This window comes from Ruditapes philippinarum, unplaced genomic scaffold, assembly GCF_026571515.1.
Source record: "Ruditapes philippinarum isolate M1 unplaced genomic scaffold, ASM2657151v2 ctg2666_1_1_1_1, whole genome shotgun sequence".
NCBI classification, from domain to species: domain Eukaryota; kingdom Metazoa; phylum Mollusca; class Bivalvia; order Venerida; family Veneridae; genus Ruditapes; species Ruditapes philippinarum.
In genome coordinates, this window is record NW_026851569.1 from 14,101 (window position 1) to 28,162 (window position 14,062).

Sequence of the window (14,062 nt, forward strand, 5' to 3'; positions counted from 1 at the left end):
TAATGCTTCCGAGGGATCACTTTGTTTCCGGATTTTTAGGAGATTTCTTTTTAATTAAATACAAAAACAATCAAATTCAACTAAATGCTGGAGTCGTGTAATTATCGCCCGCGTTGATTAGCAGATCCGGCGTTATTAAAACACGGTATGGGGTATTGCCATTAGAAAGACATGTAAGGTCTTTTAGTTACTCGAAAACAAAGTATATACCATTTTATTTCAAAATAAATTCCGCATATAATGGTATAACTTATGTGGAAATTCTTTTATTTTCTAATATATTAAAGTGATTTAAAAGTTATGTATAGCAGCGATTTTTATATGACAACCTTAGTTATGAATAAGCATGATTCTGTTCTATAAATACTTAGGCCGCGAGCGACTTTCAAGGAATAAATTGAATAAAACCACTATAGTTTTAAATGTGCTTTATATAGAGGATATTGAATGAGTGTAGGTTTAATACTAAATTTATTGAACGAGTTGAATAAAATCATATTATGCAACCCTTTGGCGAGCATAATATTGTTTTATTCAACGAGTTCAATAAATTTAGTATTGAATCTACACGAATATAATATTCTATTTATCACATATATAAAATAAGAACGGTAAACTCTTATCAAGAGTCATTTTTCTTTGACGCGCCTATAGTGTAACGCTAACATTAGCGCGCTTTAATTAACTCTTTGTTTATAGTGCAAATGACGTGACGTCAAAGTGTTATTACACTAGTGTAATATCGTCTAGTGTAATATCGTTTTTATTAAATGGCTTTATTACACTACTGCGCCGCGGTTAATGTGATAATGTCCTATGCGGCATTTTTACAGAATTTCACCGGTTGTTTTGTATCATGCCACTTCCATCAAATGTGTCATACTTTCTGTACTGTCTTATACAAAAAATGAAAAATAGGGTCAAAAGAAATTTTTCGTACGTTATCCTTAAAAATAAAAGTCTGTTTCATCTACAGTATTAATACTTTCACTTTCATAATAAATGTTTGTCACTTGCAACTATTTATTGCTGTCATTAACATAATTATCTCCAACAGAGCATGCAAAGCACTAAATATTTAGTTTTATTGCAGACCTGCAAATAATATAAACAAACCTATCCAAATGTGGAAAGAATCACAGTTTTTTGTATGACAATTTCTTGAAAAAAATGTAATGACATACAAACATGGAAGGTAAATGTACAAATATTCAATTCCGAAATAGAATTGTTAAATTCCATTTATGAATTATCATTGTACAATAAAACACGAAGGAATCTTGTCAGTCATTACAATATTTGCCAAAACATAAAATCAATTAAAATTGTACCAGTATCTACAGTATATGTCAGAGATATGCCACAAAACAATTGTAGGTGAAAAGCACAATAAAACACTATACTAAAGCAATCATATCTAAAATGTTCGCTTTAGACATAAACATAAACAAAATGTCACAATAATACATTGCTGAATTATTTTATGTACATAATCATGTATAATACTGCTAATAGAATAACATTTGAAACTTATCTCCGGGGTGAATCATAAGATAGAAGCAACAACAAATTGAATAGCGCTTATGTCAATTATTTAAAAAATAAATCACGAATAAACAAAAGAAACATGAACCTGGAATATTGACTGCGCCGGTATAATTGACAAGGGTAACACCAAAGCAACATCTTAATTACACAATGAATAATTCAAAACTTGAAATGTATTTAGCTTCCCAAGCGAATATAATATATACAATATGTACAAGAGATCGTGACACATACAAATGCTACATACTGTAAATTAGTGCTTTGGAAAAATAGACGCGGAAAACCCAGACATTTGTTAAAGATACATGATTAATAAGATATAATATATTTCTATACACCATCAAGAAAGTCGTTTGAAAGGTCACAAGAGTTGAAAAAGAACTCTGTAGTTAGAGCATCTAATATTTTAATAGTTGAATCATCGTAGACGGAGAAAACCAGCGCGGGGTCACCAACAATATTCTGTAGATTACTTATGTCTGCACCTTCTCCTAAAGCGATGGAATATATTGACCTGCCCTTTTCAACCATCCTGTCCAGTACAGCTCTCATCTCATCAGTGACGTGGTCATGACCATCGGATAAAACAATAACTATTTCTCTACTCCCAGATTCTCTGGTTGTATTGAAAATATGTTTGTCAGTGTAGTTTAATGCTTCAAGCAGCTTTGATTTATCACATGAATTTGATTTCGATAGACAATATCCATCGGACTGTACAAGTTTTTGAATCGAGAATAGGAACACTTGTTTTGTTTCTTCATCATTTAAACCTCTGTATAACTGAGCATCGGCTTCCACACCATATGTTACTAAAGCAATTCTCACGGTGTTATTTTCAGTTTCCATTTGTGATGTCTTGTCAGTAAGATATGTTATTGCATTTAAACCAGTTTGGAAATCATTAGCCGACATTTTGTCGGACATGTCTAATAAGAAAACAATGTCCGATGATGTCTTCCATGAACATTCTGAAATGTATATTTGGAATCAAGTGGTTTATTGATAAAATAAGATAAATGTTTTAAAGAAGTTCAATAAAAAATATATCAGTTATAATCTTTTCCCCAAATATGTTTATTTTACAGTTATCACATGCCTGTGCCGCTTTTGCGACTCCTTAAAAATAGTATTGCACGGCCCTGAATATATTTTGACGTGATGTCATTTGCGTTTTACTAAACATAACGTAAAGACGCGTTCAAAGTTAGCGTTATACTATAGGCGCGTCAATGAAAACTGATTCCTTTTCACTTAACAGTATTTATTTTAGGTATTAGATAATTTGAATACTATATTCATTACTGAATTGTTTGAACTCGTTTAATAAAGAAATATCAAGCTCGCCAAAGACTAACATAATATAATTTTATTCAACTCGTTCAATAAATTCTATATTGAATCTACACCCATTCAATATCCTTTTACATTGCAATTTAATTGTTCTACCTACCGTCACATGTTAGGTGGACCAGTTCTTTTATCACGGTGTACAATGCATCAAAGTTTTGCACAGAATAAACAAACTGACGTCCAGTATTTTCCGTAGATGCTATATTTATCAGTTCTTGATGAGATACTTCTTTGCCTATTCCTGAAGGATATAATAGGAAATGGCACCATTGCTATGAAATACATCTTAACATTGCGTCTAAAATAATTTAATCAGCTAAACAACTGGCAGCTTTTAAATCGTACGTCAGGATGGATAACTTATAAATTGTGGCATAAATACATTTTAAAATCTAAAAAGGTATTGCATGTTTATGGTACATATGATTGTGCTTACATTTACTTGCAATATTTTTACTGTACTTGAAATTGTTAAAAACTAATCATGTTATGTTACGTAAAATTTCGTGATTGTTTTAAGTCATTACGTATGGTATATATGTTTTTCAATTTTTGATCGGATCTTATTTGTATACCGATAGCTATAACGTGGTTTATTGTCGTTTTCAATCTTCGAGCCGCTTCTGCAGTAGCCCTTCTATTGGTGGACATACCATCAGTTAAGACAAAAGCGTAACGTTTTGCGACATGATCAAATGGTCTTTTCCTTGAAGTACTGTCAAAAATTTCTTTTGCCTTTTCAAGACCTTTGTTTGTAAATGTTGCTCCTGGTCTGTATTTAATTTGTCGTATCGCATCTTTTAATGTAATATTATCAGTATATTGTCCTAGTGAAATTTCAGTTACTGCTTCAAAAGAATAGGTGACAACAGCCACTTGTAGATTTCTCTCTCCAATGACAATTCTGTCAATAAACTTATTGATAAATTCTAGTTGTTTTCCAAATTCTTCTTTTGTTTGGCTTGCCGACGAGTCGAGCACAAAGACAAGATCAGCTACTGAAGGCTGACATATCCCTGAAAGAATACGTAAATATTAACTTTCATGAGATCTTTGTTAGATTAAGCAATATCTTTTGTTCATAAACAGTGACAGAAGTAATTATAATTTTGTTAACTCTTAAATCATTTAAATTATTCATTTTAGCAACGTGATGATATAAATTTAACAATCGCATATGCCAATGCGTTGTGAAACAAATTTGTCAAATATTATATAATATGTTATGATAAACTGCACACGATGGCTATTTGCTATACCTGTTTCACATAAAATGCCGTAATATTTAGGTGGACAATCACAGGAGAAAGCGTTTACCCAATCACGACACGTGGCTCCATTCTGGCACGGTGAATCCTGACATTCATCAATATCTTTAAATAAACAAGAAAATGATTCAATTTGAAACGAAATGATCTTCTTTTTATTTTTTTAATCCTCTTTTAATTAACTTGTAAAGTCCAACTTTATTCCCAAATTTGTATTATGCAATGCCAATATATGTATAATGACTTTTAGTCTTTTCTGGTTACCACTATTGGTAAGGCAAAAAATTTGGTTGCTTTTAGTATCTAAAACATTTTGTGTGTGTGTTATTTCAGATCATTTCAAGGGCAGAAAAATGCTACCAACCTTATCTGGTATTACAGGGTTATATCTCTGATATTGTCCTAGGTCATAATACAAAATTTCATGGTATTTCTTAAACATTTCTATTCCCGTCTTTCAGTTTATTTTCAAAGAAAATTAAATATTCGCAAAACTTTCAGAAAAAAGATATTTAAAAAAAATCTACTCATTACCAATCCTTGAAAATAAATACAATACACCTAAGTAAATAAAGAACTACATTCTGACGTTACAGGGGTAATTTCAGTGAACCAGGCATACACGTACACCCAATTGTCACATGTAACGCTGCAGTGACATTTTATACCATGTGATGCAACACATATCGCTGTTATGTCGATCATTTAAAACCAATGCTTATTGTATTTTAAACAACATACCGGTCTCACACACTAAACCTGTGTATCCTGGTTGACAATGACAGGACCAGTTGCCGCCAGATACCATACACACACCACCGTTTCTGCACGAAACTGCGTCACAAATTGCTCAAATAAAGATGTTCAATTGTCAAAAAACAAGCAAAGAAAACAAAACATTCACATGCAAAAACAAAATTCTACGGAATGTATAACTTTTTCAGAATAATCGTTTTACTTAAGGTAAGCTTTTTCAAAGTTCATTCACACTAATATTGTAACGTGGAGTTATATAAGTCGCAGGTTGGCAACATTGATTTAATTTATGTGTTATCAACGGGAAGTTTTGATAAAGACCCTACTCACGTGTCTCGCAATGATACCCTGTGTATATAGCAGGACACTCACACTTGTTCCCAATAATTCTAGCTGTGCATGTTCCACCATTATAACAAAAGCATCCGTCAAGATCTTTTTGCAAGCAAATAAGAAGATCGTTCATTATCAGTTCAACGCGTTTTTCGTCACAAAATCAACATTACATACACTTGATAAAAAGTGAACTGAATCACAACAATTCATAGTTTTAACCAATTTAAATGCTATAAAAGCGTTTCTTTTGTCATTCCGATATGTTATTCATATCAAACAATGATATGAATTATAAATCGGAATAACAAAAGAAAAATAAATAGCTATCGTACAACAAACAATAAATCTTTTCTGAAAGGAGAACTCATGTCAGTTCTTGACAGCAACAAAGCGCTTTGCTCACCTTCACAGGCTGACATTGTGATCGGTCCAGCCAGATTTTGAAGGGAGTCATAGCTGATAGTGTTGAAATAATACGAAGGATTTGATGCCGCACCTTGTAATTCTTCAACGTTAACACCTGACCCAACACCAGCTGTATATATGAATATGCCCATGATCTTTAGCGTTAGTGCAGCAAAAATACTCTCCTGTATATTATCTATTGAACGACCTTTAATATAATGTAGTTTTACATACAACGTCATGAAGTGACATTACATATGTACATAGAAAAGATCCAATAAATATGGAAACGAAATACAAAAAACAAAAAGAAAAAAAAAACAAAAACGCGTTTAAAAACTCAACATTAAGACAGTCGAATTTTATATATGTATATAATAATGCTTCTAAAGCAATTTTCTAACATCGACTATTATGTAAAATATGCACTCAAAATATTTGTTCACATTATATGTAATCATTAAAATATATCTTATTGCAAAAATTGACTCAGACTTTACATTAAATAAATTTCTAATATCCCCCTCTATGAGCATGAAATAAAAATACTGTAATATCTTTACAAATAATGCTTTTTTGAACTTAAAATATTAATAAATCTTCATATGAGCATTATATTTATGATATAAAACCATAATAAAATTGAGTTACAGGATCTTTTAGGATAAATAGAATATGTCTGTAAAACAAATTAATAAATTTTATTTAATTAGAAAAAGATATAAAAATTGGAATAACGGAAATCCGTCTTACCATCTGTCAAAAGAATAAATATCCCAGTGGCACTCTCTCTGCGACCTGGACTTGAAGTCTGAAACATTTGTGCTGCAGTGTAAAAGGCAGCTGGAATATGCGTACCTCCACCCGGATACCTAAAGTAAATTAAAACAGAAGCAGTACTAAGGCGTGGTTACATACGCTCCAATTTTTAATTGTTTGAGTAATCTTATATAAGCTTTCAATAAGGCTAGAGACTCTATTAACTGAAAAATATTTAAATCTTAATTATGATACTATGTAAACACCAAAATGGAGGCATTTTTAATCCGAAGTGCATGATTGATTAAACATTTATTGACGTCTGCCAAATATAGAGGAATAGTATTTATCCACAAAAAATAAGATATGAGTTTCTACCTAAAGCTTAGATACATTTATTTTGCATGTAGCATCAAATTGTAGATTCTACAAAAATTATATTAACCATGACCATCAGGTTAAAATTGACCCTATCCCTAGAGTCACTTGCTTTATGTATAAACTTTTTCTTTTGTTATTCCGATTTGTAATTCATATCATTGTTTGATATGAATAACATATCGCAATGACAAAAGAAACGCTTTTATAGCCTTAAAATTGGGTTTTGTAGTATTTAAATGTGTTTCCCTGGATAACTATAAGTTTATATAAAACAATTACTTCCGGGGTGAACCTATTCACCCAAGGGGAATAATTAATGTCAGTTTTTTTTCAGAAGTTCACACGGTAATGCTACATGCTAAATATCTTAGCTCTTGGCATTGTGGTTTCATAAAGAAACTGTTTTCTCATACAAGAATATATCAATTAAGTAACCACAGGGCTGGGGACCAATATTGACTAAAAAGGACATGATTAAAAGTTTTGTGTAGACCAAAAAGGCAGTACTACATGTCAAATATCTTAACTCGAGGAATTATAGTTTCACTAGAATAAGATTTAGATATATATTTCCAAAATTGACCCAAGGGGCATGAATAATACCCGTTATTTTGCAGTATACAAAGTGATGTTGCGTGCCAAATATCTAAGTTCTGGGTATGGTAGTTTCACACTTTAAGTCTCAAATGTATTTTTCTATAGTTTATATAAATAATATTAGACTAAAATGTGTTTTCTTATACAAGATTATATCCATTTAATGATCATTGGGGCTGGGACAATATTGAACCAAGGAGCATGATTCATATCATTATTGTAAAATAGAAAAAAGAAAATTTTAGTAGCTAAATATCCAAGCTCTACACATAATTGTTTTAAACAATGAATCTTAAAATATATAAAAGTAATACCCAGGCCAATTTTGATTGCAAGAAATCCGAACCTAAGTTCTGCCCATCGTCTCGTTATAAGTAATATTTCTTCCTAAGGGTTTTTAATCTATTTCAATCAGTTCAAAGGATACAGAGCGAATACGTAATATTGAAATTGACGGACGACCTGATCATAAACAGCAGTTGCATTTTGTATAAAAAAAACCATTTAATCTCTTCTTAATGAAAACTCATAATGTTGACATAAAAATAAGTTTTATGTCATAGTTTTGAGACATCACTTATGTGTTCATACGACAAATTCATGGAACCTCCAGGTGACATTTTCATGTCGATCTTTGACAAGCAGTGTTTCCGTCTTCATATAGTATTATCAACTTTATTTATATTCATCGATTTTTTTTCAAATTTAAGTTGCAGTTGATAATTATTATATAGTGTTCATTTTTTACTCACATCGATTAAATGTTTACATTAAAAAATACACTTACTTTTATAAATAATATGACTTTTTTCAAGTACAAAAAGTATTATATAAGTAAAGCGTGTTTCATATTTACTCTGTCCTTAAAATTGCTCTTTTCAATTCTTCCACTCCATGGTATGTATTTAAGTCAAATTCTTTCGAAGCAGAACTGTCGAAAATAATCAGTGCAACTTGTGTGGCCGAAAGACCTATAGGAAAGGCGTCAACAAGCTGTGAAACAAAGTTCAGAGAGTACTTAAACGCTGAGGCACCAACACTTCCAGAACCATCAAGAGCAAATATGATGTCTGCTTGCTTTGCGTCGTGACATTCTAAAACAAACAAAATAGAAGACATATATGGTGGCACATACTTCTAAAATAAAGTTTGGGCCGAGAGGACTAGAGAATGAAATGGTTCAATTTGTTACGTCTTACAACCACTTATATCAATAGAAAAAACTCTATCCACTGTTTTTATATTACAAATTGTTATTCATTATTGTGTTCATACGAACCAAAAATTTTAACAAAACAAAGACCGGGTGAATTGAAAATATATAAGATCGAATAAACAGCTCTTTGCACTTTACAAAAATAAAAAGTCGTTTGCTTTCTTGAAAAGTCGGAAACATAAATGTTTATCGAGAACACCATTTTAAAATAATTTTCCTAGATTGGTTACAATTTTAATAGAGCAAAACAGAACGGTAAAATTGAAAATGTTGCAAGTTAGGTTTGATATTACCCTTAGGATATATTACCTTCACGTTTTTAAATAACTTTTTTAATTTTATCAAAATTTTGCTTAAGCAAGTGCTAGGGTGCGTGAACGGTAATTTGCATTTTACAGTACCGTCCATGAACAGGCTCAATCAAACCGAGCCTGTAACATTTTCAGTTTTGTTGTTCTGGATTCTTAATTTCTCTATTTGTTCAGTTTTTATGGTTTAGGGCACATGCATTGTTTTCGTTGAGGACCATGCGCCTCGTATAGTTCGAACGTGTCTAATTGAAGGTTTTATGATAACCGCCGTATGAACATATTTTCGGATGTTTCGAAATTCTAAACTTTACCATTTTCATAATTAAATATTTAATTTTCCAGGAGCCGGTGCGAGGTGGCGTGGTTTGCAGTTCCGGGACGTTCAAGTGCCTTTTATTAACAGGTTTACTCAAACCAAACCTGTAACATTTAGTTTTAAAGCGTTTAGTTCCACTCTATAAATATAAAAAAAACATTTTTACAAAGCATTAAAGACAAAATGACTCTACTTACCCTGTGCGAAAGTTTTAATCTGAAACGCGTGCACATATATACGAATATCGAAAAATAGAACTTAAATCCCATAGTGAAATCAGTAGAGAAAAATAAACGCTGTAATCCGAAAAAAAATTGTCCAACACTTTTTTATGCTAAAGTAAACAAAAATCAATTTCCTGCCTCTAAATGAGACAAATAAACAAGCAAACAAACAAACGACTGTTTGGAGCGTTTTAATGATAACGGAGAAAACAGTCGAACCATAACAAGAAGTCGTTACCAGTAATATGTAAAGAATAATCAAGATAACTGTGTTTTTTATAAAATTACCGTCATAAAAAACAAATTAACTTATTCGCAAGTGATTTGTAGAATTAAGTTAAAAAAAACTGGGAGAATATAAAAGCAAAGCAAACGGGATACCCGTATATCGGCAACATATTTTAATAAATTTATAGGATATATAGATTCTAAACCATAACTGAAAAATAAATATTAATCTTAAAATTTATCAATACATATCTAAATGTATAATGTAAAGTATTTCACATCATGGTGAATGATACAGATAGCAAAATAAATACAATGTCATTGGATAAGATGGCTTGAATAAGATATACAAATCTTTTGAAAAAATTTATTATCGATCATTGAATAAGAATTGATTGTTTTAATGATAAATACTTTAAATGACACATTTCAGAAGAAACAAAGTCAGTTATTTCTTAATAGGAAGGTAAATATAATAGGAATCACCTGATTGAGCATATTTCAACAAGTAAACAAGGAAATATATAAATACATTAAGGTCAGGTAGAACATAGTAAGTGACCCTTGTAAATTAATATAAATGAACTAAAAGGTAAATCATTAAATAATTATCCTCAGTTATTTCTTAGCAGGAGGTTTAACATATCAATAGCCAACATATTGTACATTTATACATTTATAAACATGAATTTACATTTATCATGAAATAACACATAGTCCTTCGTCTAAAGAGTATGACATCAGACGTAAATAATTGAATACTTGTAGCTTTTTATCTTCAGGAAGTTTTAATTGGATTGTGTATGAATTAATAACATTAAGAGTCATCAGAAAAATAACAATCAAAAATTCTATTTTTATAATAAGATAATCGATATCATGGAACGATAGTACATGATCTTAAGTTTTAATACTAATTCATTTACTATGATAAGGTAAGAGTTGTCTACCATTTTCAATCACATTATTATATCTTGCAAGACATTGGCGTCCTTTATTGTATTTCATGCATGAGCCGCGTTGAAGTGATGTATTTATGACGTTATTTAGAATGAAAATATGTGAAAGGATGATGTCATTTCGCCGTTATGAATGAAGTTGTAATTTAATATGATATTGTTAGGAATTAGTTATGGATGAAATGAATTAAAGTAACAGCAACATATGACAGATATTATATTCTTGAATATAAGACTGGTGTTTCCGTTAGTTTTACCCATGACGGAACTTTCATCTGGGGGCGTGCAAAACTTAGGCGTCAGATTAGCTTCATCGCGCAACATATGACAGATATTGTTAATGCGTAACATTCGTTTCACTGACCAAGCGGTTATGAGCAAAAGTTTTTAATTTACAAGTATTTTCTTATTTAGTTAGAAGTTTTATGTTAGTTTAATCTCAGTACGTAATTTTTTTAAATGTATTTCTATCTATCTAAAGCCAATTGGAAATCAGGCGTCATTTTAAAGAAAATAACACGCGCTTCTATCTCTTGATATGACCTTTAACAAGAAACAGTAATAAAGCTGATATTGCCGGATCTGATTAAAAAGATATTAAAATGCAGTATCATGTTCTTGATTTTTTTCGTGAGGTTCTTAAATTCAGTAGAAAATACATAAGTAGTAATTTTGCACTTAATGTCTTGAAGAACGCACTTATTTTAAAAGTCGTTCGTTATCCTGTAAATCTTTGACATGAATATTCATGAAAAATATTTTATAACTAGTTTTTGTAAAAATAGATGTCAGTAAGTCACATTATTTGTGAGAAATATTGCTAGAAGCATTTTCTGTCCTCCATCATACACTTATGATCGAATAAGAAAACGAACTAAAAACAAGTAGTTTTCGCCATGCTTTCGAGAGGAAAATTAATTAACATTTTCTTTCCCTCTCCGAAAGTTTTTTTTTCTTAAACACGCACAAAGATAAATAAACATTTAAAGCTAAGCATTTAATTCCATTGTTAGATGCAAAATAAACAAATATGAATCTACACCTCTTTTTATTTCTTCACATTTTACTGTAAATGGAAATAAAATATCTTAAACCGTCAGTGGTAATGCAAATGATTATGTGAGATCACATTATCATGTAGCGTTGAAATGTATGAGTATATCAATCGTTCAAGTGTTAAAAGATCTTGATTGTATTGCATTTGAAATTAGCATTTAAAGGTTAATCATTTTTTCTTATTTCAAACAAGAATCAATGACTTACTTAGTAATCAATCACTTTTTATTTCTTAATTATTTGGGCGCGGCTTGAACCTACAGCGGTTAGATGCTGTTGATTTTTCGGTCAACGGCTTTAACCTATGGGTCATGGACACCCCAACCTCCTATTTGCTTTTGAGCTAATCTTTACGTGTAGCTTGAAACAGAACTCAGGTTATTTCAGTACTAAGGACATAAAACTTTAAATTGCCTTAAAAAATCATATATGATGATAATGACTTTAGTTTATTCTAAAGTATTAACTTTAATTTATTGTAGTGCGATATTATTTTTATTGTAAATGATATTATTTACTATACCAATTTGCTCAAAACAACCAACATGTACAAGTAGTAAAAATATTTGCCAGCGATTTCAGCAGGAAGTGAACCGTAACAAGTGCCCCCATACTGAACTTATTTAAACTAATTTAAAATATCAAACATTAAACAGAACACAGCTTACTTACAAAACTGATATAAATATAACAGAACAGAAAATTTATTCAAATATGGAAAAAGTGAAAAGCAGAAAGCAACATCTTAATTACAGAATAAATAATTCAAAACTTGAATTGATTTTAGCTTCCCCAGTTTCTGAAAGATATGTTAAAGCACAGAGTCGGTGGCAAATATTGTTCATCTACTACTTTTACAGCCTATACCAATCTCATTAACGTCATATCATTACTGTTCCTCCATTACCCTTTGCTTAGATAAGAGAAAACGATGATCTGATTTAAATGAGATTGTAGATATACCCATTTGAGAACAACAGTGAATTATAGTTCATTTGTGCACATATGAAATTGTCATATCAAAATGTATAATCTTCAATGTTTGAAAGAAAAAATCATATATCATATATAAGCAGATCAAAAAGTAAGTCCAAGAAAAGTAAGTCACTTTTGTAATTAATTCATTTTACATATTTAAAATTGATACATCGTTTTGCAATCAACCTTGCCGAACGTTCTACTTATACAAATATCCGCAATAGAATCCTTAAGCATAACATGAATTAAAAAAATAATTTGTCAATACGTGCAAACATATCTACTCACCATTTGCGTAAGTTGTCAAATGAAAACAAAAATACACATTGATGACCAAAAGAAGCCTAATTCTTAAATCCATTTGAATTTTGTTAATTTAATAAGTATTTAAGTAACTTTTACACAAAAATGAAGGCCACGTTCATCGTTGTTAAATATCGGAAATAACTTTACTTAGTATAGATCTTTACTCGCACTGATTTATAGTCTAACTATATTTATGATAAAGATTTAAAGCAGAATATTTGTTATTGACAAATGTTATGGGATAAGAATAAAAAGGTATGCAGTCTAAATCATAAATTCACATTTTGTTCACATGCAGTTTATAATAAGAGGTTGTTAAATCTGATAATAACTTTAAATAAATAAATCCGAATGTGATGTAAATATTGATGTTTACACTATTCCCGAGATTTATGATATATACGATATCCTGCTGAAACTTATTATCCACTTTGTCGATTAGAAATTCATAGCTGAACTCGAATATGGCATCAAATCACAAGTTAATGAAAATATGCTCTACAAAATTGTGCCTTGATTGATTGACATTACAACCAATGTAATTAAAGTTAATGAATTCACGTTTAGAAACCGTGATCTGTTTAATGTACTCGTGTGCTCGTCAATTGTAAGTCAATGCTATGGCGGCTGATTTCTGCCATTTCCTGTCTTCGCCCCCCAAAGTCGAAGGCGAAGACAAGGTAATATGCTCACTCATCGTGTTTTCACCTTCGACTTTTTAGGGCGTCGACACGAAGACACGATATATCGGCCAATTATCATATTTTCGCCTTTCGCCTTTTGAGGTGAAGACACGACGACACGACAAATATAGGGCGCCGATACTACACAGAAGAAGATGTCGTGTCTTTGCCTATTAAAAATCGTTATTTCACTTAAAACCCGTCGAAGGCGAAGACACGATAACTTAGCATATTATCGTGTCTTCGTATCTTCGCCTTAAGACACACAATGAAAGAAATCAGCCGCCATACTATTCACTCGGGGTGAGATCTAGCAAAGCAAATAAAGATTCATATTAAGACATCATTATGTAAACAATTTATACCTTATAAAAAGGTTGTC

General features: G+C 31.0%; 1 protein-coding gene across 1 annotated transcript; it reads right to left on the minus strand.

Annotated features, from left to right (window-relative positions):
- Positions 1-787: 787 nt before the first annotated feature.
- Positions 788-13,533, minus strand: LOC132747425 (von Willebrand factor A domain-containing protein 2-like). Its single transcript, XM_060736839.1, has 10 exons — positions 12,980-13,533; positions 8,260-8,497; positions 6,420-6,538; positions 5,665-5,874; positions 5,256-5,360; positions 4,911-5,018; positions 4,161-4,274; positions 3,477-3,917; positions 3,002-3,142; positions 788-2,519 (listed from the first exon to the last, which is right to left on the minus strand). The coding sequence occupies exons 1-10, from the start codon at positions 13,050-13,052 to the stop codon at positions 1,879-1,881; spliced, it is 2,190 nt and encodes a 729-aa protein (XP_060592822.1). The 5' UTR covers positions 13,053-13,533; the 3' UTR covers positions 788-1,878.
- Between the last annotated feature and the right edge of the window lie 529 nt (positions 13,534-14,062).

What these genes read in the sequence shown, in the direction of transcription:
- LOC132747425 (XM_060736839.1), bottom strand. Translation starts at nt 13,052, where the DNA reads ATGGATTTAAGAATTAGGCTTCTTTTGGTCATCAATGTGTATTTTTGT. An exon ending in ATTTATTCTTTTGACAGATG is followed by an intron (nt 5,875 to 6,419) that starts GTAAGACGGATT and finishes ATTATATTAAAG; the next exon opens with GTCGTTCAATAGATAATATA. An exon ending in AAACCACGTTATAGCTATCG is followed by an intron (nt 3,143 to 3,476) that starts GTATACAAATAA and finishes TATATCCTTCAG; the next exon opens with GAATAGGCAAAGAAGTATCT.